Raw genomic sequence first — 27,598 nt, forward strand, 5'->3', positions numbered from 1 at the left:
CAGGTGATGTCAACTTCAGCTGACAGCAAGTGGAAAAAAATGTTTTTAAAGGTATTAATTGCTCATGAAAAAATAATTATGTATTCACATTAATTATAGACAAAATACTATCTTACTGTTGAAAGTGGCTCAATGAGCCAAGCCAGCGCCCTTACCTGGTAAGATCATATCGCTCCTCCTCCCTTGCTCATCTGTCCCAAGGTGACCCTCAGGGCCTGGTGCTTGGTCCGCTCTTGTTCATCCTCCACCTGCTCCTCCTTGGAAATATACGATGTCACAGCCTTCATTTCCACAGCTATGCTGATGTCACCACCAAATCCATCATCTGTGCAACCCACTCCACTCTTACGAATGGGTTCAAGCCAACATCCTTCAACTAAGATGCCATATGTCACCACTCTCCTTCGACAAATCCACCCTTTCTCCCTCTTCACTTATTTTAGACAGCAACCTCCATAATTCAAATCACTTGAAAAACCTTTTCCTACCTAAAAGAACATCACTTACGTCCACCTGTCACTATGGATGTAACGATAACGGTAATATTGTGATATTGCGACATTAAAACACTGCCAACATTATATTGTCGTCATGTCACCATATTAAAAGCAGCACATCTGTTTAAAAAAAGTCGGGTTGATTTCCCTTTGTGCAGTTCTAGCATCCTCTGGTGGCTAGTTTTTCAGTGCAGTTAAATTTTCACAAGGCATGTTTTAGCCCTTCTATGTTTAAAATCCACGCTAAGGGTCAGATGAAGGGGAACGTAATATGCTTGTGAAGCGTACAGTAACATTTTCTGCATTTAATCTATCACTGAGGAAAAGTGGGCAGGAACTTTTCTGGCGCTGACTTCAGTTCTTGTAATCAGCAGTCAATTATACAAAATATAAGCAAAGACACAAAACTTAATAGTATTTGCAGTTGTTTCTGTTGCACCTTTCTTGGCACGCATCGGCATTTCTTAGATTGTACAAACAGGTGTGGTTTCCTCTGTATACCAGTTTTATTTGTTTGACAGGAGTTGTACAAAAGAGGGTGTGTTGGCACCAGTAATTTCAGTTAAACGTTTGATCACACAAAGTTATGCTGCAAAATTTGGAGAAAGCACTGTAAAAGGGAGTGAAACTTACGTTTAAATCAATGCAAAAGAGAGAAAGCACCAAGGTAAAAAGTTTATTGTTAAAAGAAAAGTAGCGCTGGAGAATACAGACATTCCCCAGCACGAAAACATGCTCATCATGTCTCAGTTTATCTTACAGTGGGCTGCTACACTCATTTCTTATGTCAGTTGTTTTTAAACTTGATCCGTTCCATTAACGGAGATACTCCCCACACCATTGCTTCCTGATTCACCAGCTGCGGTCATGTTTGAGACAACATCTGCCCACGTTCCCTTACTCTTGGGGCTCGCAGGAACCTCATCTGACTTTGCCTGGTCTCGTTGGTCACATTGCATCTCCTCAGTGGCCTCCACTCCGTTTGCTGCATTTGAGTCACCATCAGCACAATCCTCCATTTTGGCTTCAGCATCCAAAAGCACCGTTTGGCTGGGCTCTGCCTCGCATCCGTTCGCTTCTGTTTTCTCCTCTATCACGTGACCATTAGCTTGGCTGTCGGTGTCGACTGAGGTTTCTTCCACTTGTTGACTCTCAGTAGTTTCCTCCACAGCCAGGCTTCCTCTGTTCAAGGCTTCCTCGCCTTTTCCTGTTTCTTGAGCTGGCTCCTTCTCTATTCCGTTCATAACCTCCATCAGATCGTTAGCTGCTTTGCTCATTAGCTCTTTTGTCACGGCTGCCTTCAGTTCCGCATGTCTCTGCTTGAACTCCTGGAACCTCTCACTACAAAAACACACATGATTAAATCGATTTCGGTTGCTTTAATTATTACTAACGTGCGTATTCACATAAGAAGTAATATTCATATGCATGAGTATAAAAGAGTCTTTCAGATTGGCATTTATTCGCTCTTTTTCATCATTACCTGACAGCAATCTTCCTGAGCCCAGTGACCAGAACCATCTGCTCCAGAACAGTCTCACTTGTAGGGGTCAGGCACTAAAAAAAAAAAAAAAAAAAAGAAGAAGCAGAGGCCACAGTTTAACAGATCGTTCCCCCTGAATGTTAAAAAAAAAAAAAAAAGCTTCTTACCTCCACTGTTTGTTCCGCAACATTAGCTCCAGCCTGTCTCAGGGAGCGTTCCACCTGCACTGCCTGCTTGGTTATTGTACACAGGAACTCTTTGCTGCATCGTGTCTGAGGGTGATCCTCATCAAACTGTGGAGGAGAAAAGCTGTGGCATTAATTCCAAAGAATCCTAATTGAGTTGGCAAAAAAAACGATGCTGACCAAGGAGGTATAAGCAGCGAGGGCTTCTTTCTCGTGATTCATAGCACCTCGGTAGTCTCCTTTATTGCACAGCCACTGGGACATCAGATGCTGACTGCAGAAGAGAGGAAAAGAAACCGTGATGAGTTTGGTGAAACGACAGGATAGAGGATGACAAAAACATCATCTTACGTGAGGGCAGTGTGCAGATTTTTTGGGCCAAAGAAGGAAGTATTGAGTCTGAGGGCGTTTTTTAGGTATTTCCCTGCTTGGTCTCCTTTTAAGAGCAAGCCAAGACAACTCTGCATTGACAATAACGGTAGAAATATTTAGAATAGCGCTAGGTTAATAATAACCCTATGATTTTGAAATAACCTACATCTATCCTAGCAATGTATGGGTGGTCCTCTCCATGGATGGTAAGCAGAAGCAGACGTGCTCTCAGCAGACATTTCTGGGCCAGGTTGGTCTCCCCTCCAGCGCAAACATATACAGCCAAGATGGCCTATGGAAACAGAATTGTGACCTTGTGACATAGCCTTGTCTCTGTAGCAATACATCAGATGATCAACACTCTGCTCGATATTGACAGTTGTAGTTTTTGCTTGATTTGACAACAGTAATGGGTGGAAAAAGGAAAACTTTTTTTTTTTTTTATACTTACATATTGGTGGATAGTGTTGGGGTGGTCAAACCCGAGCACCCTCTCACTGGTTACCACTGCTCTCAATTGGACACTGCGGGCCTTAGGAACAAAGAAAGATGCTTAATAACAATGTTCCAGGTACCAGTAAGACCGTTGCTTATTGTTGCTATCAATTTTCTGACATTTTATGGTAATTTTCTTCTTTTCCTTTTCATCTTTGGGCATTTTTAGGTAATTTTAAAAACTTTTTCATCCACCTTTCATCCCTCTTTTTATGACAACTAAAAAATGTGGACTGATATTCTTTGAACATTTGATTATTCATTAAAAAAAAAATCTAAATCATTAATTAATTTAAAGAATATTTTATCTAAAAAATAAAAATAAATATGTAAAAAAAAAAAAAAAAAAAAACTTTTTTTTTTTTAGCAATCCACAGGGAGCCACAGGTTGCATACCCCAGTAGCATACTATGTAATTCAGTTGTATGTATTTGTATTGTATAATATTTAATTCAAGTTATTGATTCATGGAACATTATTTTTTAAATACTCCGTATAAAGAACAAAATGTAAGTGAATATTTTTACTGACATTTATTAGAGTTGCTAGAAACAAACTACAAAAATAAAAGTATAGTTAGAGACTGAAATTATCAAATATTTAGTGCATTCGTATCGGTTGTGAGGCTCGTTAAGATGTACTGCTAAATTCTATGAAATGGCTTTGGAGACTGCTCATGGGAGAGATACGAACATTCAATTCACGTACGGGCAGTTGGCATGCCAAGCATGCGCCCTCAAAACTTGCAACATTTCGTATCATACTGTGTGATTAAAATTTCAGAGTGGCCTTTCGTTGTGGACAGTGACAGAAGTTGCAGCCTACCTCAGCAGTTTTGCCCTGTAGAAACGCCAACTTGGCCAGCTGGCTGTGACAATAACACGCCTCAGGATGGAGATCATCACACACTCTCCCAAACAAATATGCAGCATCTTTTAGGTGTTCATGGGCCTGATCCAAAAGACCTGCCGTTGGGCGTGGGGGTGGGGGCGTGAAGTTTGAGGTTAAAAGGTCAAGACTTTAAACAAACACCTCAGTAGCAGGGTTCAGACTGACTTGCCCCACCTTTCTCAAAGTAATTTTGCGCAGCCCGAAATGCCTTGGAAGCATCCGAAGTCGGCATCTGGATGTGTTTGACAACAGGGAAGATGTTGATAATGTCGTCGGGTCCAATGGGAGCTTTATTATGGCTGTCAAAGAAGTAGTCCCTCAATCGCAGCTGGTGGAGACACATGAATAAACAAACAGCTACATTTAGCTTGTTTTGACAGTTTGTTAGCCAATTGCCACTTAAAAAAAAAAAAAGATTTACTTTTTTGTTTTTTTTAAATACCTGTACTCCAGTCTTTAAACAGAACTCTCTAAGCAAGGAGATCTTCTGAAGCCTGTAGCGTTCAACCAGTTGGTTCAGACTAGAACTGTCAAAAAGAAAAATGGCAGTTGTTGCAACTTAGCTTAAGGTTTAGCTTTTGCATTACAAACAAACTATGACAGAGCAAACAAAAGCCATGATGACCTTTCTTACCCGAGACTGTCAGAGAGGCTGTATGTTTCAACAGCATCCTGGCACACCTGGTTCCACAGCTCGGTGGCAGTGAGCGTGCTCCAGGGTGTACTCTCAGAGGCCCCGGGCCCCTTGCCACGGCGCCTTGACTTCTTTTTTGTCTCCTCTCCCAACGCGGGGGCTGTGAAGTGCGGGACCAATAGGCAGCACAGGAAGTGACTGACGGCTGTAGCTAGACAAGGCATGTCCACCCCCTGCAAACATTACAGTAAATACTTGAGCTATTTCATGATGTGAATATATAAAAGAGGAATTTGAAGCAATTAAAAGTACCTGGAGGAAACTGTTGAAGACTCTCCTTGTTGAGCGCATTAATATTTCGCTCATGACAATTCTCTGGTGAAAACATGAGAAATTAAAAAAAATAATAATAATTCAAGGCTAGTTTAACTCTTTGACTGCCAAAAACGTTAAATAACGTTTAGTAAAATCCTATGGAGGAGTGCCAAAGACGTTAAAAGACGTTTTTTTTTCAAAACAGAGGTGAAACTAACCATTTTCTATTGTTGATTACTGAAAAACGGAATAAGGTAGAAACAAACTTTTTTTTCTGATGAAAGATGAGAGTCCAATCTTTCATTTGGTAGCATGTGTGTTTCCATAGTCCAAACACAACATTTTCTGTGGACCGTGAAAGATCAGTCAAAAATGCTTAAATCGGCTGGCACCCACGGCATCCCTTTTCTGAAAACGTCTGGCAGTCAAAGAGTTAATTGAATGTTGTTGACTAAACATACCATTGAATGCCTGAGTCGCTCCTTGTGTTTTGACTGGTTGATGGTTTTGATAACATGGCCCAGATAGCGTAGATTGATACCCTTCTCATGTAGTGCTTCCTTTAGAGAAGCTCCATCCATTGGGCTCTCATTGCTTTGTGCACAAAGCTCCACCTGTGAATGTGCACATTTGCAAACAATTTCTTAAAAAGGAGGTTTACACAGCAAATTCACAATAAATAGGAGTACGTACAAAGGCTGGTATCTGATGAGTGATAATGAAGGCTGCAGCTTCTCGCAGTAACTTTTCATGTAACTGCAGTGACTGACTTTCATTGCTGGGGAATGATACTCCTGAATAAACAGTAGAAGAAAAAAAAAAATAGCCTGTCATGTAACGCTTGTGCAAATTGATCAATTTTATTTACAGATGATAGTTTCTCTTGGTACCTGGAGAGAAGACATTGGGGCAAAATCGCATCTCAAAGATGATTTGGCTAAGGGAGCCCACTTCTTTACACGCAGCCTGTATTGCCTCAGCAGCTCGAGAGTCACCTGCAAACAAAAATCTGTATATTAATTGTCAACTTTCCACCCATTTTTATGTAATCAGTCACACTTCTTACCAGCTGTTGCACATTCTTCAAAGCCGCCGTTGTTATCCAATTTCTCCCTGACAAACTGTGTGAACTGGGTGTGTCTAAAATAAGCACAACTCTTTAATACAGTGAACAGAAAGAAAGAAAAAAGTTCATTCATAAACTCTAGGTTAACTCACCTATGCTGAATGAAGATCTGCATCAACTCTGGCCTCAGCCTACACAGTCTGTGAGGAAAACTCTTCGGAAGGCCAAAATCTTTTTGATAATTCAGTGGCCAGCCTTCATTTACATTCATGCTCTTTTCCTCAGCGCCGTTGCAGCTTTCTTTCTGCTTCTCTTCTCCACTCACGGTCATACCATCGAAATCCGGACAGTAGTTGGCATCAGCTGGGAAAGTCCTAAACACGTCCAATATGTAGAAGCGCCCGTCAGCCCCCAGCAGTCCTTGCGCATCCACTGACGTGAACAGCGGTACCCGGTTTCCATTGGGTGCTAAGACAACATGTCTCTGGAGAGAAAGAGCTTTGGCGGCGTGAGCCAGGAATTCCAGGATGCGTCTGCGATGGGGAGACTCCTGCAATCCAGCATTGACGCCATAGAGCAACCCCCTGCAAGACATGTTGATTTATTCATTCAATTAAACAGAACAGGAGACCGCCACCAAGGCTTAAACACTTTCACCAGTGCAATCAATAATGGAATGGCAATAATAAGCCCCTATGAGCACAACACATTGCGCATTGAGAAACTATTAAAGTCTGGGTAGACACTGCATAAAACTTTTTTTGACATTACAGCCAATAATCTTACATACACACATTGTTGAAAGACATTTCAGAACACAAGCAAGAGGTATGGTGGCCCTGAAGCAGGGGTCCGGAACATTTTCTGTCAAAGGAGCCATTTTAGGCCAAAAAAATAACCAAAAATGTGTCTGGAGCCGCAAAACATTTGAAGATTGTGACGAAGGAAACGGCGTGTTAGTGTTAATGTACTAAGAGCTTATTAGAGCTGCATCACAACACAGCAATATGACAGCAGCCTTCCCATTTGTTTTTTTTCATACATTTTTGACCATTTTTGGGACATATTATAGTAATTTTCTGCCTTTTCCTTTTATGGACATTTTATGGCAATTTTTTGAACATTTTTTTCTGCCTTTTTTGCTATAAATTTTCTGATATGCTTGCCATGGTAATTTTGGGCATTTCTTCTTTTGTTTTTCATCATTTTGTGGATACTTTTTAAATGTTTTCTTTTCTGCCTTTCTAAAAATAAATTTTCAGACTTTTTTGGGGCAATGTTGTGCATATTATATGATCATTTTTGGGATTTATTTTGTTTTTGAACATTTTTATTGTTACTTTTTGAACAATTTCGTTCCTGCATTTTCTTAAATCAATATTTTCTTTTCTTTTTTTTGGCAATTTTGTGGACCGTTTATGGTAATTTTGGGGGATTTCTTCTTTTGTTTTTAGACATTATATTGTTTTTGAAGGTTTTCTGACTATTTTTGCAATTCCAAGGATATTTTATTGTATTTTCTTCATTGTAATTTCTTCTTTTGTTTCTGGACATTTTATGTTTACTTTTTGAACATTCTTTTCTAGCTTTTTTATTCAGCAATTTTCATAGACGTTTTATGCTAATTTTCTGCTTTTCCTCTTCCTTTTTGGACATTTTAGGTAAATTTTTTAAACCTTTTTCATCTACCTTTCATCTATCTTTTTCTGACTTAAACATTTCTGACTCTGACAATATTTGAATATTTAATTATTATTTTCTTCATCTAAATCATTCATTTAAAGAATATTTTATCTAAAAATAAAACCATTCATTAATTATTATTTCTTTTTTTTAGATCCACAGGGAGCCACAGGAGAGGGACTAAAGAGCCACATGCAGCTCCAGAGCCGCAAGTTGCAGAACATTCTTTTCTAGCTTTTTTATTCAGCAATTTTCATAGACGTTTTATGCTAATTTTCTGCTTTTCCTCTTCCTTTTTGGACATTTTAGGTAAATTATTAAACCTTTTTCATCTACCTTTCATCTCTCTTTTTCTGACAACTTAAACATTTCTGACTGACAATATTTGAATATTTAATTATTATTTTCTTCATCTAAATCATTCATTTAAATAATATTTTATCTAAAAATAAAACCATTCATTAATTATTATTATTATTATTTTTAGATCCACAGGGAGCCACAGGAGAGGGACTAAAGAGCCACATGCAGCTCCAGAGCCGCAAGTTGCAGACCCCTGTCCTAAAGTGATAAAGGCTGGACTGATGGCAGTAACCCAAATATTGTACTTTAATTTCAAGCATACACTACTGCTTCCAAACAGCGAACTTAACAATCATGTATGAAGTCTTGTAGCCAGTAATTGCATTAAGCTGGTGGATAAAGTTAACAAAACACACTGATGGCAGATTTAAATGTGATGCAAGAGAATTAAAAGGATGTACCGTGAGACAGGAGCGGTTTCCTCCTCCTGCTCTGTGCTTTCCAAGCCAGGAGCTAAACCTTGCGCTGACAGACGCACTCCTCTGTAGTCGACAATGGCTGTAGGTAGAGTGTGCAATCCTTGCAGCCCCTGCAGATCACTGTAGGCCTGCACTCCTTTAAGCTCCAATCTCTGAGCAGCCCTGCAATAAAAAAATATTCAATCAAATCACCTGTGCGTAATAATGGCTTTTACATAGTACAAGTATATCATCACTTGTATTGTGTCCTTACCTGCGGCCCCTCTCCCCACCAAACACGGCACTCGCCGCCCCCTGGCTCATGAACAGGCCACCGAACAGGAAAGCTGGATCCTCGGGGTTACCGTTGACGGGCTCAGCAAAGCCTTCTACCACGGTCTCCGCCCCCTGCGACACTGTCCTCACAAATGCACTATTTACCTGGGAAAAGAATGTCAACGTGTAAATTCCTGATGACGCTCACAAGAATTGCATCTGATTTCATGTTTACGGGTTACCTGCAGGAGAGCTCTTTCCCGCTGCAGTCTCTCCTCTAGACTTGTTTGTGGACGATCTCTGGCTGCTTGCAGCTCCTCATTCCAGTCTGGAGCCTATACAAGAAATTACGCTCCTTAGTATATTATTAAGAATTCAATAATTGCCAGTGTTATGAATAACCTGGTTTGCTGGTTGATCATCCACCCCCAGCCTGCTGAAGGTGTTTTTGTGAGTGCGGGTTGCACAGGGGGGACCGAGCCAGCACAGGGTTTGATAAGGAGTAGGCATCATGTCTGCTTGAGATATCTGATGCCTTCAAGAATCCAGAAAGCAGTCTCAGTATACATAGACAATAATATTGTGAGTTGTAAAACTTCACTTAGCTGGTTACAATCGATTTGGCTTCAGATTATAATCTAGTTATATAGTTACTTTCGGAAAACGTCAATGTGTGTGTGATCGATTGTTTATTACATAATACTACATGTAAGAAGTTAAATGGCCGTTAGCCCTGCCATTTATATTTGTGTCTGGCTTCACAATAAAAGCCTTTTTTGTATCTTCAGAAACCACCACTCACCACAATGTTTTGATTAGGGGTGTCAAAATTTGTGGGTTAATCTACTTTTTTTTAACGCACGATTAATGACCGCCCCTTACTTGGAATGCCTGCACTGGGGGAATTCCAGTCGCAATGCAGCAGACACGTCCACGTCAAAATTTAGCAGTAACACATTTATTGATAATGCATATATTTGTGGAGACTGGGGTCAAGTTGTATTTACAATTTTAAAAATGTGCAAAATTTCACAAGTTACTTCATGTTAAAGAATAGATAGCTCTTAATATGAAAAGAAAAATGAACTGAGCTGTCACCGTCTTACAAATGCAATTATGCACTATTATCTAGTGGCAGAAAAAAGACCTCAACATAAATCAATATCACACATTTTTTACGGTACAATACATCTTTTTTATTTTGACTCAATTTTAATGAATTATTATTAAATTACTGTATCAATGACTAAAACATGCAACCGTATTTCTATTAGTTACAATTTTTTTCCACTTTTAAGAGTATGAAACTTTTTTTTAATTGTACATTTAGAACAGATATCAAATTTGCGATTAATCGTGAGTTAACTATTGAAGTCATGCAATTAATTATGATTAAAAAATGTAATCGCCTGACACCCCTAGTTTTGATATAAACTAGTGCTGTCAAAGTTAAAGCATTAACTAATTAATTAATCACAAAAAAATATCGCATTAATCATGTATTAATGCAAATTAATCACATTAATTTTGACCGCAAACGATCCTTTATCTGACAGCGGATAATTACGTTAATGGTAGCACACGTTGTGTTTGAGAAATAAACATAACTACATGCATTAAAGTAAAGCATTTAATAAATGTTTGCGTATGACATTCAGATTATTGGTTCATGTCAAACTATTGGGGTCATTATTTCCATTTTAAATTATATACGTAATTAACTGATTAAAAAAAGAGGAGGATGAGCGTGTGCAGTGGATAATTTTTTTGGAAGACGTCCTCGTAACATTAAATGTCGAAAAAATTAACACATAACAGGTGTGCTTTAAATTTGGCGGGAAAACATTTTGCTAAAAAAGCCTTTTTGATTAAGTGATTAATCGTGATTAATCAAAATTCCAAGATGTGATTAATCTGATTTAAAAAATGTAATCGTTTGAAAGCTCTAATATAAACACAAAGGAATTTAATACTGTTGTAGTTTTACCTGTTTTTAGTAAAAGCTTGTTTGAAGGCAGGACTGATGTGACAGAGCAGCTCGGTGAAGCAGTGGCAAACTGGTGACGATTGGGAAGGACGGGGATCAAATGCTTCTGGTGTAGATCTGAGATGAATTAAGATAAGAGTTAAAGACGTGATCTAGTAGAATTATAGTATAAAACTGAAAGCCATTTTAAATTGTTACCTGTTAACAAAGAAACCTTTCGGACATGACGTGATGTCAAACCTTTGTCCCTCCGTCGTAACCACAGTAATGTACAGGAAGTCTCCTTGCAGCTTCCTGTGTCCCGGAGGAGGATCCCAAGAGCTAAGAGACAAGTCCCTGAGGTAACTTGGGACCTGTTGACAGCAAAATTCAACAGGTTAATGACAGTAGAGTTGTGCAGTCAGGTTAAATGTGTTAGTATAGTATCTTTTTTTTTTTTTCTTCCTTTTTGCTTGGAGTTAGTATAGTATCTACCTGCGGCTGGGAGCTATGTGGTAATAGGGCCATCAGTGGTCTGTCGGAGGATCCGGGCAAGAGGTACTCAGGGGGTGTGCAATCATTGTTGGCTGCGTCTGCTTTTGGGTTGCTTGCCGAGCGTTTTAGGTTCTTTCCATTTGGAACGTTTGCTTCTGAAGCAGCAATAAGTTATTATTTTACAGGTGTATCACGACAATGACCTTCTGAAATGAACACACAGTAAAGTATATGAGCTCACCTGGTGGTTGTGCGTGCGTAAGCGTTTCCAGTAAGCTTGGCGAACGTCCTTCTCTCAATGCATCCTGAGGTCCCGATGCCCGCAACAGCTCTAGGACTCGGGCCAAGTGGTGCCTTGCTGAGCGTGCAGTGAAAGGCTCTAAAAGGACACGTGCAATTAGTGTAAAAATCACATTAACCTTCATGAAATTGACTTATGCGTTGCAGCTGAGTAAACATTTGTACGTGAGCAAGTTAAAACTGCAGCCTCTACTGCATGTTTATTTCTGTCAGTGTTCCCTATGAGTTAATTTGATTAGAATTTCAAAATGTTGGAGGGCTACAATATTGGTATACACGGACCACGCTCTGATTTAATCACAGAGATGACACTGATTACAACAAAATGCACATACACTGACACCAATCAATATATTTGTGGTAAATACAATCCATTCCGGAGAAATCAATGACAGAAACAAGATGCTATACCCTCAACCAGACGCAGGATGGCTCCAGGTTTAAGTCCCTTGACGGTTTGCAATCCTGCAAGGGGGTCGAGAGCTGCACCAGCGAAGGCCAGGGACAGGTTAGAGCGCGGAGCGACCTCATCCCTCGAGAGCAAAGCCGTTAGCGCATCTTGAACCTGCCAAAATCCACGAATCTTCGCACAGAAAATAAACAAGTGTTGAATAATCACTTAATGAATGGATATGCAGTACCAGGGGTCTGCAACCTACAGCTCTGGAGCCACATGGGGCTCTTTAGTCCCTCTCCTGTGGCTCCCTGTGGATCTTGAAACAAAATTAGTAGAATTTTATTTTTTTTTTTAAACATATTTATTGCTATTTTTTTTAAATGAATAACTAAATATTCAAAAAAATGTCAGCGTCCACATTTTTAAGTTGACAGAAAAAGAGCCGGAAGGATGACATGACAAACTTTTAACAATTACCTAAAAATGTCCAATAAGTGACCATCACATTTTCAAAAAGGAAGAAAAGCAGTTAATTACCATAAAATGTCCATAAAATTGCCAAAAATGGAAGAAATTGATAGCAAAAAGGCAGAAAATGTCCAAAAATAGCCTTAGGCAGAAAATTGCCGTAATGTGTCCATAAAGCTGCCAAAAATATCCAGGCAGAAAAGTTAATCCAGAAAGTAAATGAATCTGTAATTATTGGATGCTGCTGTCATATTTTTGTGTTGTGGTACAGCTCTAATTAGGGCCCTCTGGGGCCCCAATTACATCAGACAAACACTAACACACGGTTTCCTTCATCACAATCTGGAAAATGTTTTGTGGCCCCACACACATTTTTGCTGATTTCTTGGGCCCCAAATGGCTCTTTGGACAGGAAAGCTTGTTGACCCCAGGTATATACTCATATATACCTAAGTGGTCACACTATTAGGTACACCTGCACATGAAATTCAGTTGAACAGATAAAATAAACTACCTGAAAAAGAATTCTCCAAAAATGGTGATCTAATGTTTGGCATATCTTATTTGGCTATATGAAATAAACATCAGTCATCACATTTCCGCCCCAACGCAAGGTATATCCATTCCTAGTCCATTTACCAATCTAACAAGATTAGATACAGCACAGGATGTGTAAAAGTCATGTTTTGCAAAGATTACACAAGATAATTATACATACTTAGATGGAAAAAATAAAAATAAAAAACAGATTTATAAAAAGGTGCTGTAGCTGTTTTTTTGTACCTGAAACTCAAAAGGCTCAACTCCTGCTCCCTGGATCTTGACCGGGAATGATGAGTCATCATCTTGCTTGATAGCAGGAGCATCTTTCCCGTTGATAACATCTGTTTGGTGTGAGAAATCAGTAAGCCACATCTGTCTTTATTCTGTTCATTATGTGCTGCACATTTGAGCTAATTGACATGATTGACTGCAGAGAAAATTCAATCAATTAGATGAATAACTGTTATATTGAAATTACAGAATGAGAAAATCTCTTGGAAGAAGAAGAATTTTAGATCTCGTTTCAATTTCAGTAATGCATTGAATATAATACGGCTCAGGGGAATTATCACTGATCAGTATATATTACTGGATAGCCGATAAGCCCATACATGCCCGTGCAAGCCGTTGAAGCCACAGGGTGGCCAATTTACTCCTCCCATCTCGCAAGCAGACTACTGTATAAACTATACGTAAATGTACAGATTAGACAGGTCGTAGTCTCTTAGTATAGGGTCGGTGGTGGGGGTGGGGGTTGTGACGGGGTGGTCAATGTTTTTTAACAAGTGGACGGTATGTGCTGTTCAAGACGCCCTTTTTCTTTTATCGCTCAGTTCCTTAGACCACAATGTTAGATTTGGCAGAGGCATCTTTTGTTGAATTACAGTTATAATTCTTTAATAAAAAATATACCATTTTTCTCTTGTTAACATCAATAAGCATATAATTTATACATGTATTTAAGGCAAGTTGTAAAATATGTGAAGTTCTCTTGTTTATGTTTAACAAGTTTAAAACATCATAAATCATGCTGTTTCTTCTAAGTACTGTCTCAAATGTTCTCTAATTTCGATACTGTAAATGTATAGGATCGTATGCCGAGAAAGGTTTCTTGAGAGGAGTACTATGGTGGCCTTACGGCTTCAAAAGTCTTGGCCTATCGGCCATGCAGTAATATATACAGATCATTGTGTGAATTTATCTACTAGCTAGCTCACACTCAGCTTGTTCTTCTTTAGACCACAAACGAGTGAATCAACAGTGCCTCTGCTGGTTGCAGCCTGTTATTGCGCTCGATGTTTCCTCCATCACCCAAGCACAGTCCAGTAAGTTTTATAATTCATCTTTTAAAATTGTTTTCAAACATTTAGGTACAATTTGTATTCAGTATTTTGTGCAATAAAATACATTTTACTTGGATCATTTCAGTACTGTTTTTATTTTTTTTATTTTATTTCCAATACTAAAGCACAGCGGCTGACAATAATAATAAAGACACTTTAAAACCGCTACATCGTTTTTGATTAACACTTATTACCACATGTCCACGACCCAACTGAGTTAATATTGGTCATCTTGCTGTTATTTGAAGAGCTACTGTAAGTATTTTTTGAGGTGGGACTTGCTGTAAACAACTGGTCTAAAGTCAATGAACAAATAAATGAGCAATAAGTATGACTCATAATTCTCGTCCAAAGCGCAAGCACATTGAAAGGTGAAAGTGAATTCAGGCAAATGTAAAAAAAAAAAGAGAAAAAAAAGGGTGTGTCTTTAGGAGACGTGCACACGCATACAGATTCCCCTTACACACACAAGGGAGAGCAGGACCTAGCATGCATAACCTACATTGTGACTAAACCTGTTGAATTTGCCTATCAGCCTTCATGTCATCAAGGGTTGAAGGGATAACCACACCCAGCAGTGGCATGTGGAGACTGCAAAGTGCTAAAACACAAACACAGCTTTAGCCTTGCAGTCAAGCATACATGCATGAATGTGTATCCTACTACACCTTCTCCAAGTGCTGCACAGACTCATTTAGAAGGAATGTTGCCCGTTCTACCATAAAACCCTTTGCTGTCAGCGTGGGAGTCCACCACTGGAAAGCACCCAAAGAACTGCTTCTCTCTTCACAATTGGTTGGAGGAAGTTTCCTCCTCTTTTCTGGCATTCAGCCACCAGCCTCTTTACTACTGCAGAAACCTTCGTAGTTGACAAGCTATTTTTTATGCCCCAAATCAAAAGTGTTTCAAGCTTATTTATTGAAAGGTTACATGTCGTCACTTTGTAATGAGCTGTTGATGGTGGTGATGTTAGCTGTTGAACAACTGTGCCCATACATTTAGGAGCGTAAGAAGGCCCTTAGGGCACTTTCACCTGTAAACAGGCCAGCACACATTCAACCGTAACCACTCCGTCTTGTCTAAGGGGAGTGGTAAAGGTAAGAAAGTTGTACGAGAATGAAGATTCCTTTAGTCCTGGATATCGCTTTTGTTACCTCTGTGAGTATTTGCACTATGGATACAAAAAAGAAGACATACTCATAGCAGCAGAAGCATGTTGAATGTCCCACCCCCTCTCACTCTTCAACAGGGAGGCACCAAAGAAAAAGAAGGAAAAGAAAGGAAAAGGAAAAGACACACGCATGTTTGGATCTCTCACCATTTGTCTTGGCTTGACTTCTTCCTGATGCTCCTTTCCTCACTTTGTCCTTCATGTCTGCACGTTGATTTCTTTTTCTTTTTGTGTTTTGGCTTGACTATGCGGAAAACTGCTGCAGCCTTGCTTCAAGCTGAAATGCAATAAAAGTGTCCCTGAAAATGTGCAGCTGGACGATTTGTAGATCTAGCACAATGAAAGCAAATGACTGTAGGACTGTGACTCCTGCCCCTTCTGTTCTGCAAACTCAACTTATCTGTTCTTACTGTGAGTATTAAAAAAAAGAAAAAGAAAAAAAAGCCCCACCCTTTTGTTGCTCCACACAGTCAGTCTACTCTGCGTGTCTCCCACACTTCGTTAGCTAGCTTGGGTGTGTCTATGCATTCTATCTGTGCTCACTTTCCTACCCTGGTATGTTTCACTCCATATCCAATAAGCCCTGGAGGAAATGTGGAAATGAAGTGCACTTTTTGATTGGTAGAGGTTAGACCTCAGCAGTCAGCTTATGAATCATTCATTTCGAAATACTGTGCCGACACTAGGTGAAAGGCATGACTAAATGGAGTCATATTTAAATGAAACTACTACAAGTAAATAGTTGCGTTTTTTTCTTTCACAAATGGGTGTGGCTCTGTTTCTTGTAATGTGGTTACTCAGGAATTACTGACATTCATTTTCAAATCTACACCATGAAACACTGACTCCGTTCTAAATTGGACTGTGATTCCATAAACATAACGTTTACACCTCAGAGGAATGACAGAGAAGTCACACGTAAGCGTAAAAGTTAATTCTACACCCAAATATGCAATCTGTTTACACAATGTTTACGGAATGAAATAATAATGGTGAGTGTTGCGATTATAAAACACTTTAATAAATTTAAACACCGTTTACAGTACCGTACTCACCGTGCAGTCAGAAAACGTTTACACTCGTGACGTAATCGTATAGTATGGGGGCGGTGGAATGGTGCCTTCAGGTACTCCTCGTACATTTAAAGCCCACGTGACACGTCACAGTTTATACTGCAGGTTTCCTGGAACACTATCTAGTAAATACACTAATACCAACATTAATCACAAAAATAGTTCCAATCAAGAAACTATTGTATTTTGTATTTGTTACCAGCTAACGTGTCATGCCTACTACTGTATTCCGATTCAAACGGTATTATCAAATTCTCGAGTGTACCTGGAGGTAGCACCATTTGACAGTAGGCTCGTCCTTGGCTAATGGCTAACCCAAATAGTCGAGGCTAGCAGAGTAACAAATACGACCCCTGTCCATCGTAGCATTCTGGAAGTTGTCGGTGAGTTTTAAATGTAGCTTTTCTGTTGTACCAATCGACAAAAAAAGAAGAAGAATGCGAGACTCGTAAACCTCGCTCTCTGTCTCGCAGCATTTCCCGAGCTAGCATGTAAACAAACATTCTGGCTCAAAGCTGTGATGGTGGACAAATAACGTTTAATTGAAATGCGTTTTAAATGCTACATGTGATCTATTGGCAACTGTGCGAGGTCGCAACTGCAGTGTTAGCAACACGTTATATAGACGTGTACTTTACCCCCAGCTCGCTGATGATGCAACGATGTTTGTGTCAATGTAAACACATATTTATATTTATGTACCTCCAATAGTTGAGTTTGACAGATAGCAGTGCGTTTATGTTGCCCAGGTTGAGCTAATGTCCCTTAGTTCTGCCGACCAGGGGGGTCTATCTCAGGCTGCCCCTGGTTCCAAAGACGAGGACCAGCTGAACGTCTCCGATCAGACTGTGACTGCAGAGAACACACATGTGGACCAGGTGAGTCCATATGGGGAGCTTTTTCTTGCAATGCAACCTACCATGAGAGCTAGGTTGATTTTAGGATGGCCAGGTTTGTTGATACGAGTGGGAGGGGTTTGGGTCAAATTTTCAACATTGGTGTGCTGTGCACGCAACTGAACAGCCTTTATTTTTTTCCAAATCAAACCCACTGTTTTACTGAAGATTTTGTCACAGGCGTCAAACTCAAGGCCGGCGGACCATATTATATCAAGCACAAAAATGTTTGAGATGTTTATTAATCGGCTTCATGCATTACGTATGACTCAGAAAATATGCTTTTGTTTTGCTGCAGTCAGAACCAGTTTGTGAATATTTTCCTTATGCTCGGTCTATTTGGTCTAAGTGCTTGTCAATTATTTGCATACCATTGTTCTGTAATATTGGTATTGCATAACATCATAACTTTGAAGCATTATATCTTTGTTAACATAAAATCAAATCAAAAAAATATATAGATCAACTTAAAAAAATATGTTTTCTTTATTAACACGTTTATTTTAATCTGTCACAGAATAGATTTGTTGTGTATCAATTTGCCTTAAAGTCAATTTTTGATATATATATATATATATATATATAATTGAAAGCGTCACTGCCACTTACTGTAATAGATTCTAGTAGGACAAAAAAACAACAACAAAAATGTTCCCTGGGGTTGCACCAAATTCCCCTCCTTATTTGTACGCATCACCCTTCACAGTTTCATAATCTCACTGAACATTTTGGTCAAATCTGTTCTACTTCCACCACTTTATTCATATAAACTATGTCAACAGTAAATAGTGATATGCAAATTAGTGAAGAAACCCACTAGCAAGAGTTAGAATCTGATGGTATGCTCCCCCTCCCTTGACTGAGCTTCAGACCACAGAGAAAAGCTTAATCAAGCATTTGATAAAAGTAACACTGTGCTTCTTTGCAACAATTCCTGACACCTTGCACAATTCCAAAGCTGTGCCAGGCAGGACTGAAATAGTCTATTGACTCACCATTGTCACAATTCACACCACCCTAGGGTCCATCAATCTCAGTGCTCAGTAATTCTTATTTAGTGTGAGAGTTGGGTTGTGCTCCTGTTCTAATGGACAAAAATAGCTGCTACATTCTTTACCCACTGAACGACAGCATGGCAAAATGAAGACACTACCCTTGTGTCTTGGAAAAATAGTTAGGCTATACATGGAAGTCACATACTGTTCTTCTTTAAGGTTTCACACACTGTTAACATTTGGTGACAGGGTATTGCATTTACACTCCAAGGTTTAGCAACTGTAAACTCTTAGGAAAGACGTATCCCAAATTTATAATCATGTTTCTGTAAATGTCAACACACCCCCGACTTGTTTCCTGACTTGGCAATTGTGTGATTGTGTGTCAAGCAGTGCAAGGCTCCAAGTGGTTAAAATTCAAGGAAGGAGGGCTGTTCACAAGCTGTACTTGTGTCACTTGTACAAAGAGGGGAAAGCTGGATTCGAGGAGGACAGTGCTTTGTTTGCTTGTCCATTGTTCGTTACTTTGGCGGATGGTTTCTCAGGTTGCTTTGATTAGGAGCCTAATGGAACAAACCAGACTCAGCTCAGACATTTATAATTATCGACTCGCATATCAACACTTTTGGTGTTTTTCTCCAGGTGTTGCCGGCAGTGGATGGAGCCTCTCCTGGTTCGACTTCATCCTTTGAGATGCTCGACATGGAGCCTGTTCCGCCTCCTTACCAAAAAGTGCAACCTCACTGGTTTTTCTGCAAACGGGGCGATGACAATGTACTATGGCTCCCTTTTAGCAGAGAAGACTCCGACAAATTAGAGAATGCCGACAATGCACGTAAGCATGCAGAAACTGTGTCTTGACACAACATTACTCACCGATATGACTGCTAACAAATTGAAATTCAATCTTGACATATTTGAACCCTATTTGCTGCAGTTAAATAGTGAACATTTTGTCAAATGCCACCCCCAATTGAAGTTTAAAATTATTTCTAAATGTACACATTTCTAAATATATTTTAGAACATCAAATAAAATGCTGGCTATCATAATTGGGGCTACACAGATTTCTGACGGTGCTATAGCTCCCCCTAGCCCCGATGTAGCACTGCACCATCCATGAAAACTAAACTTATTAGGGGGGTGGACATTTGTCCAATAGAAACTCAAGATGGGGGTCTCGGTTCATGCCCTCCTGTGAACAAATGTAAAATGGCCGCTAGTTGTTGGCTCCTACTAGTCTGCTGCTGTCGAAGAGGCCTTGACCAAGGCACCGACCTCATCTACCCCACTAGCTTATCAAATGCAGCACTGTTTGTGCACACTTTCACTCTGACCTCTCTACGTGTGTGCCTGCATGTGGTCTAATGTATAACGTTACATGGTTGTTAGGAGGCGATGATGAGGAAGTGGTGGTGGCTGTGGAGGGCGAGCGCTATGATGTACATGTCAAGGAGAGGAAACGCTATGCCATATACTGGGAACAAGCTCCCACTGATGTTCACCGCTGCACGTGGTTCTACAAGGGAGATAAAGACATAAGGTTCATTCCGTACACTGAAGAATTCAGCAACAGTCTGGAGGTAGTTTGACACCGGAGAAGCTCCTTCGCATCTCGTCTGTTCCTTAATAAGGAATAGTGAACTTGTTCCAATTTTACAGGACGCCTATATGATTGCAGTTACTTTAGATGAGTGGAAAAGGAAGCTTGATTTTCCCACAGGAGAGACGGTCATTTTACACAATCCCAAGGTGATTCCTGCACTTATGACGTTGACAGTCAGCTGCGTTATCTTGTCTGTTCGTTTTGTTAACTTTTCCTCTGCTCCCTTTTCAGCTGATAATGCACTATCAGCCAATAGGATTGCAGGAAGATTGGGTCTCCTCGCCATCTGAGAACACCCGTCCTAGAACAGTCAAACGTGGCATTAACAACATCCCTGTAGAAATACCAGATGGTATGTTTTTTTTGTTTGTTTTTTAATAATAATGTAACATTCATACACTGGCCGCTTTATTAGAAGAGCTGTATTTGGGATTTCATAATCTATCTGTTTGAAGGTGAACCAGAAAAGGTGGACCACCTTGTGTTTATGGTCCATGGCATCGGTCCTGCATGTGACCTGCGCTTCAGATCCATTATACAGTGTGGTAGGTCTATTTTTTTTTTTTTTTTGCAAGCATTTTTCCGCATTGTATAGAAATGAATCATTCCTAGTCTTGTTTTCTTTCCAGTGAATGACTTCCGTAGTGTGTCACTGTCCTTGTTGGCTTCTCATTATAAGAATGCTCAGCTAGAGGGCAAGGTTGGCAAAGTGGAGTTCCTCCCTGTGAACTGGCACAGCGCTTTACATGGAGATGCCACTGGTGTGGATGAGTAAGTGTATAGAAAAAGACCAAATATAGGCAAACAAACACAATTCCTCTCTCTTTCAGCCAGGTTATTAATTCGGACTCATTGGATTTTGTTCTTTTTTTGTCACTTCCCAGGGATATCCATAGGATCACTCTGCCTAGCATCAGCAGACTGAGACATTTCACCAATGATACGCTGCTAGACTTGTTTTTCTATAATAGCCCCACCTACTGTCAGACCATAGTGGACACAGTCGTCTCAGAGATCAACAGACTACACACACTCTTCAAACAGAGGCACCCTGACTTCAAGGGGGAAATTTCTGTCGTGGGTCATAGCCTTGGTTAGAAACACATAAGACATTATTGTCAATTTGACAGTCACCTCAAGCAATAAAACACTTTACATCCACTTACCTCTCTTTCAATAGGTTCATTGATCCTGTTTGACTTGCTCACCAACCAGATAACTGGTTCAGAAGACTTGACAAAGAAGGAGGTACAGTTGTGTGCACAATGATTTCTTTCTCAATAAGGGGACCGAAAAGAGAGTTTACAAAAAATAACTTCACATTAAAGGTGCTGTCTGATGACCCTTGTCATCCGGACCATGATACACTAGAGCAGATTCTCACCCGACTGGGCCTGCAGCAATACTCACCCATATTAAAGGCAGAAAACCTAGATGTGGAATCACTGGTAATGCACAAGCACAGAAAAGCAAACGTAAAGTACTGTCTTGTGTAAGCTTTCATAATGTACTGTTTTTCTTCCTTTAGGCTCTTTGCCAAGATAACGATCTCAAAGAAATAGGAATTCCTCTTGGACCCCGGAAGAAGATCTTGAAACATGTCAGGAGAAAATATTTTTCAGAGGTCAGACACAGCCACTTAAAGGGGAAGTCAATCCAAAAATGTTCTTTTCAGTTTCAGAAACAAATGTGCTGTGATTGGTCGTTACCTGAGCTTTGAGCAACTGTGATGTCATTTTCAGGTGACAGAAAGTTGCAAAATGGCCGCCCCCGGATTTTGCTGTTTAACTCATATTCCACAAACACAGTATTAATCAGAATACTGTGTTTAGACTCATGGAGCTTCATGGAACATATTTTTTTTGATTGACTTTCCCTATCGAAGGCATTCGAAAAGACTACAAAGAAAAGGTTGTGAGTAGTACACAGTAGACCCTGTGCTTCTTCATTCTCAATTAGGATTACAAAGCAGGACATCTGGCTCGAGTGCAACAAGGTTCTCTCCACTGTGGGGACATTGGTAACCCGTCTCCGGGACCTGCAGTCGGAAAGGGCCAGTTCCTCAGAACACAGTCCATCACCAGCGCTGTAGATTATGAATATTTCAACATGGGCATCGGACAGGTACCACGCATGCATGCATGCATGGAAATGATTATTTTTGCTTCGAGCCTTCATGCATCACCCTCCTGCTTCTCTCCCGCCTGCTTGCCCGGACAGACCAGTGGAGGCATAGCCAAGGGACAGGTTTGTCTCAAGTGGTGTCCACATGATAGCCTTGACACACAGTATAGTCCAGGGGTCACCAATATGATGCTCGCTGGCACCACGTAGCCCCTAATGAGCACATCAGTAAACTGTGGGCTTGTTCTAAAAATAGCTCACAATTGATTGATTTGGGATTGTGATTACCTAAGAATATTTGCATTAATCAGAACCCAAGAAGTATTTCTCAGTTTTGAAAAAATGTGGTGACCCCTGGTATAGTCATTTATGATCAATATTGTTTTATTGGTCGTAACAGACTGTGGAACCCAAGACCACCCTCACTTTCTGTTCTCATCTAGTCCTGCATGAGTGATCAGCTCTTTTCCTTGTCTGCACTCATTCTCTCTCAAAGTTGCCTTCATGCTTTGAAAGAATTTTGGCATTATTGCGCCTTGTTTGTCTTGAGGGTGTGCAAAGCAAGACCACTGTCTAAACCAGGGGTCGGCAACCTGTGGATCTCTTAAAAAAATTGTAGAAAATAAATAAATAAATATATATATTAATTTACAAATGAATTCATGATTTAGATAAAAGAAAATGAATAAGATGATTTTTAAAAAAGTTTTTTAAAATTACCTAAAAATGTCCAAAAATAACCATAAAAAGACCAGAAGGAAGTGGAAAAGCAGAAAATTACCATCACGTGCCTTTGGAATTGCCAAAAATGGCAGAGAATTCAGTAAAAAGGCAGAAAAGAAAATGTTTAAAAAGTGGCCATAAAATGTTCAAAAACGAAAGAAGGCAGAAAATCACCATAAAATGTCTTTGGAATTGGCAAAAAAAAAAGAGTCAGAAATGGATTTTTTCAAAAAGGCAAAAAAGAAAACATTCAAAAAGTAAAAAATAAAATGTCCAAAAACAAAAGAAGAAATCCTGAAAATTACCATAATATGTCCATAAAATTGCCAAAAATGTCAGAAATTTGACAGAAAGGTAGAAAAGTCTAAAAATGTATGAAAAATTACCACAAAAAAGAAAAAAACATTCTCTATGTAATCTGTGTAAAATTACCTAAAAATGTCCACAAAGTAACCATAAAATGTCCAAAAGGAAGAGGAAAAGTAGAAAATTACCATAACATGTCTTTGGAGTTGCCAAAAATGGCTGAGAATTGAATAAAAAGGCAGAAAAGAAAATGTTCAAAAACAAAAGAAGAAAGGCAGAAAATCGCCTATTTGGCCTAAAATGGCTCTTCTGACAGGAAAGGTTGCTGACCCCTGGTCTAAACCTACATCATTTTTTTTGAAGTTTGATAAGACTTAATTTAATCTTGATTAAACTTTCTCTCTACAGGTGTCTGTTGATTACCCACAGTTGGCCTTCCAGCCACAGACTTTTTTTGCGTTTGGATCCCCCATTGGAATGTTCTTGACTGTCCGGGGACTTAAACGCATTGATCTCAACTACAGCTTCCCAACCTGCAAAAGCTTTTATAACATCTATCACCCGGTGCGCAACAACAAATATTCACATATTCCTTATGAATTGTTATCAAACACTCAGCCAGTCTAATAAATGTCTGATTATTTGATTAAATTGCAAAAATAATTTGTCTCGTGTTGTACAGTTTGATCCTGTAGCCTACCGGATTGAGCCAATGATTATTTCGGAAGTTGACCTTGAGCCCATGCTAATTCCGCACCATAAAGGTCGCAAGAGGATGCACTTGGGTATGGATTATTTTATTTTATTGATTTGATTTGATTTTTTTAAAGCTTTTGTGGCATGACCTTTTTCGTTCAGAATTCTAAAAATAGGCTTTTTTCTTTTTTTTATCTTCTAGAACTGAAGGACAGCTTGGCCCGCATGAGCATAGATTTGAAAAATAATGTGCTGGGCTCATTAAGGACAGCTTGGCAGTCATTTTCCAGGCGACCTGTTGCTGCATTGCCCCCATTAGATGAAGGAGAAAAAGAAACTACAACAGAGGGAAACCTGCAGGAGACAAAAAGTAGGTTGAGCTTTTGAGTTTTTTTGTATGTTGTGAAATATACGGAATGTATTGTGACTATGTAAAGCATGTGTGTGTACGTGTGTTACTAACCCCCTTGTCTTCACGTTCCTCACTTTCTGCTTGCCATTGTCCTGCCCTTTCGCTTCTAACTCTGTCTGGTGTTCACACCTGCTTCCCGCACCCCTTTTTAATTTTACTGTGAACCTTAGCATTGGCTGCAGTTTGTGCCTCTGCTCAGAGAGAAGAAAAAAGGGGGGACTTTTGGACTAAAATAATGGAGTGGCCCAGGGCCCTTCATAGGCATTACTCGCAAGGTAAGCCAGGGCAGTCACACGCCTCTAATGCGAAAGAGGTATAGTAATTACTCAAAGATGTTTTATATTTACAAAAGCTAACAAAGTCATGAAAGACTGTTTGATCATTTGAATTTGAGCTTGTTTCCTCCTTTATAAACTTAATAAGACAACAACTACAGTGAAACCGCCAACTTTTTTTTTTACTTCCTTACTCTGCTGGTTTGCCACCTTATTTCTGTTGTTGCAAGTCAAATGTTTTGTAACTTTTGACTGCTTCAGCCTCCCTCTTGCTCCTAACCCATGACTCCTCTATTACTAATTGTTTTCTTGTATAAACATAGCCCGTGAAGAATTATTCAACACTCAACAATAGCTCAGGACTGCATGTATGTACGATTATGTCAGTGATTTAAATAAAAGACGCAATTTACTCTGACCAATTAGGATCGCAAACATGATGATCTGATCAGTTAAAGAAACAATCTCATTGCTTAGTAATAGTGTAGATTGCCGATAGATTAACATGATAGCACATGGAGGCTAAAATCTGATTGGACAAAAAATAAAAAATAAATCGATTAATCTAACATCCCCGACCTTGCTGGCCCCATTGGTGTACTTGTATCATTCTATATCAATTGTTTTCAACTTTTTATTTTATTTTTACCTATAAGTTTGGTTGGTTTCCCCACACCATGTTAATACCTGGGCGGGCCACCCAAGTAAATTGGCCACCACCCAAGAAGTTTTCAAGAAAATTGATAAAAAAATATATTTAAAAAAACAAACAAAAATCATATCGCGACGGGATATACCGCAGGTAACGTTAGTTCGCAGTCACTCACTTGTGGATGGTGAGGCTAGAGGAGACAAAGTAACAGGGCTGAGACGCACCTCCCGTCCAACCCGCCTCCCATCCCCACCGCCGGAGTCCACCCACCCAATTCGATTTCAAATCTGTGGGAAACACTGAAATGTAATACTAAGTAAGTCCTCAGTGATCAAACATGACAAAAAGTCATATCACATTAGTCATCGAGTCACTTAACCTAACTTAGTCTCCAGTGCCTTTTTTCATTGTCATCGAAAAGATGAATTCTTATAAGCAGACATCTAATAAAGGTTTCTGTTGTCCCTGCAGGCGAGCGTGAGGATGTGGAATCGTTAGGATCACCAGAGCAGCCGCAGCAGGCAGAGCAAGCAGAAATCAAAGTGGGAATGTTGAATGGAGGCCGACGGATCGACTATGTGCTTCAGGAAAAACCCATAGAGAGCTTCAATGAATATTTGTTTGCCATTCAGTCTCACCTTTGCTATTGGTAAGTCGTGCATTGATATCCGGAAGAAGCGCCCGTTTAAACTGTCCTTTAATTCCTTCCTTTTTCCTGTTAAGATTTTCATTTGTGATTTTTCGCCTGTCAGGGAATCGGAGGATGCCGCTCTGTTGCTGCTGAAGGAGATTTATGACAAACTGGATGTGACAATGGAACAGACTCAACAGTAATTGGATTTTTCTTAATAAAATCCAATTCATGAACTTGAGGGTGGGTTGAAGGACAGTTACCAGAAGTTGTGCAATCTTCCTCCAGAATGCCTTTTGGTCAGAGATGTCACTTGATATTTCAGTCATCACCCAAGTGGGGTTGGTGGCTACTTATTGATTCTGATACCATGCTATGTGTTGCACTTTTCTTGTCTATTTTTCCCTGACTGTGCACTTTCCTTGCTATCCGCATATCAAACAACTGCACAACTGTTGCTAGATTTTGTGGAAGATTTTATGTTCGGTATAGAAAAAGCGTATTGAATTACTCAAACATGATTTATAATACAAAGTGTTCAAGGGAGCGCTCCCTTACTGTATTAGCTTTATAAATAGCAATTTTGTTTTGTTTTGGTTGACTGAAATATTGTTCTTGTTTATTCAGCAAAGTTGAAGGTTTGCTATGTCTGTTCCAAATTTCTCTTTCTGCTCAACAAAATAGCTGCTGCTCCTATTTGTTTCTCAAAAATGCCGAAGTTTTTCATTACTTTCATTATATTCACACAGGGTTGTGTGAAGCACTTAATCCTAAATCTATTTTAGATCTTTGCTTTTAAAATATGTATACCAAGATGTTTGCAGGACTCGTTTTGATTAAGTCAAGGGCCAAATTCAGCCTTTCTCTTCTGCGCTCCTGTGTATCAGGGGAATGGATATTTAAAAGTTTGCCTCTTTTTTTCTTTCTTTTTTTTTCATTGTATGACATGTGCAGCAATTCTGTTATGTTTGATCATCTCAACATTTCCCCTGCAGTTCAAGTTAAGTTTCACAATTGTATTCATATAGAGAAGCTCTTAATCAACACAATCAAAATCTGATGTTGATCAAAGATAACACAATTTTGTATTCCTATTCAGAAATCCTTATTCTTCACCCTCTACCAACCACCACCTTGTTTACTAGTACTTTTCCCACATCTGTTTGTGGTAAACAGCATTCTACACTCTCCAAAGAAGCACTGGACGTATATGTTATGTTATATACTTGACATGTCTGCTTATGCCATGCACCCTTGGGGATTATGGTGATGCGCACAAAAAATAATGGCTCTTTATACCTCTTTTTGTGTGCCATAATAAAACAATGTCTTGTATTCCACAGGTATGTCAGCATTTTTATTGGATGCAAATAAACATATATGAAAATTAAATGTGATTGAGTGCACAAGTGAAACTAATAATACGTGGGTTTGCAAAAAGTTATTTGAGCATCTCTTTTTTTAGAGAACGTAATAAAAAAAAAACGCTGTTTGCAGGGGTGCTGAAGGTTTTTTTGTGTCAGAGCACATTCGATAGAGGGGCTGCTACTTTTGTTGATAAAGTATGTTTCTACCTAGAACTTTGCAACACTTCTCCAGCAGTAAAGGGCACGCAGTAAATAAAATCTCAAGACTTCTCAAATTCTGGGAAGTGCTTTAGGGGTGCGTAGGTACCGAAATGACCTAGACACACCGATGAGTTTGCGCATGATTATTTCATTGAAGTTATTTTTGGTGTGCGAAACTTGGCCACTGAGTGGCAGTATAACAGTCATCAAGACCTACAACCACTGTAAAGTGACTCAATAAACTGCACTACCATTAGACCTATGTTCTTTAGTTACATGCTGTATGTTGATACACCATTT

The 27,598-nt window shown here is 39.5% G+C and overlaps 2 protein-coding genes across 6 annotated transcripts; one reads left to right on the top strand and one right to left on the bottom strand.

Annotated features, from left to right (window-relative positions):
• Positions 1 to 1,152: 1,152 nt before the first annotated feature.
• On the bottom strand, positions 1,153 to 17,313 carry LOC144048791 (clustered mitochondria protein homolog). Of its 3 annotated transcripts, none has more exons than XM_077561141.1 (29): positions 17,117 to 17,313; positions 15,489 to 15,618; positions 13,068 to 13,168; positions 11,831 to 12,002; positions 11,361 to 11,498; positions 11,120 to 11,274; positions 10,844 to 10,998; positions 10,646 to 10,762; positions 9,061 to 9,193; positions 8,901 to 8,993; positions 8,657 to 8,823; positions 8,386 to 8,565; positions 6,091 to 6,522; positions 5,939 to 6,012; positions 5,763 to 5,867; positions 5,566 to 5,666; positions 5,334 to 5,486; positions 4,870 to 4,932; positions 4,558 to 4,790; positions 4,366 to 4,450; positions 4,098 to 4,251; positions 3,858 to 3,997; positions 2,989 to 3,069; positions 2,704 to 2,829; positions 2,517 to 2,626; positions 2,346 to 2,439; positions 2,148 to 2,273; positions 1,981 to 2,054; positions 1,153 to 1,838 (listed from the first exon to the last, which is right to left on the bottom strand). In XM_077561141.1, exons 2-29 carry the CDS (start codon positions 15,541 to 15,543, stop codon positions 1,295 to 1,297), a joined length of 4,161 nt encoding a protein of 1,386 aa, XP_077417267.1. In that variant the 5' UTR covers positions 15,544 to 15,618; positions 17,117 to 17,313; the 3' UTR covers positions 1,153 to 1,294. The 3 variants fall into 3 exon arrangements, with proteins under 3 accessions (XP_077417267.1, XP_077417265.1, XP_077417266.1); XM_077561139.1 differs by lacking the exon at positions 17,117 to 17,313 and adding an exon at positions 16,397 to 16,707; XM_077561140.1 differs by lacking the exon at positions 17,117 to 17,313 and having other exon boundaries at positions 15,489 to 15,881.
• ddhd2 (DDHD domain containing 2) lies at positions 16,546 to 27,122 on the top strand. Of its 3 annotated transcripts, none has more exons than XM_077561144.1 (19): positions 16,546 to 16,797; positions 17,146 to 17,292; positions 18,948 to 19,140; positions 19,698 to 19,888; positions 19,968 to 20,057; positions 20,143 to 20,263; positions 20,367 to 20,456; positions 20,541 to 20,682; positions 20,796 to 21,004; positions 21,092 to 21,159; positions 21,240 to 21,359; positions 21,440 to 21,535; positions 21,871 to 22,035; positions 22,132 to 22,158; positions 23,473 to 23,628; positions 23,747 to 23,849; positions 23,963 to 24,130; positions 25,571 to 25,748; positions 25,852 to 27,122. In XM_077561144.1, the coding sequence occupies exons 2-19, from the start codon at positions 17,173 to 17,175 to the stop codon at positions 25,931 to 25,933; spliced, it is 2,319 nt and encodes a 772-aa protein (XP_077417270.1). In that variant the 5' UTR covers positions 16,546 to 16,797; positions 17,146 to 17,172; the 3' UTR covers positions 25,934 to 27,122. The 3 variants fall into 3 exon arrangements, with proteins under 3 accessions (XP_077417270.1, XP_077417269.1, XP_077417271.1); XM_077561143.1 differs by having other exon boundaries at positions 16,547 to 16,797; positions 17,164 to 17,292; XM_077561145.1 differs by lacking the exon at positions 22,132 to 22,158 and having other exon boundaries at positions 16,549 to 16,797; positions 17,164 to 17,292.
• Positions 27,123 to 27,598: the final 476 nt, after the last annotated feature.

This window comes from Vanacampus margaritifer, chromosome 3 (assembly GCF_051991255.1).
Source record: "Vanacampus margaritifer isolate UIUO_Vmar chromosome 3, RoL_Vmar_1.0, whole genome shotgun sequence".
NCBI classification, from domain to species: domain Eukaryota; kingdom Metazoa; phylum Chordata; class Actinopteri; order Syngnathiformes; family Syngnathidae; genus Vanacampus; species Vanacampus margaritifer.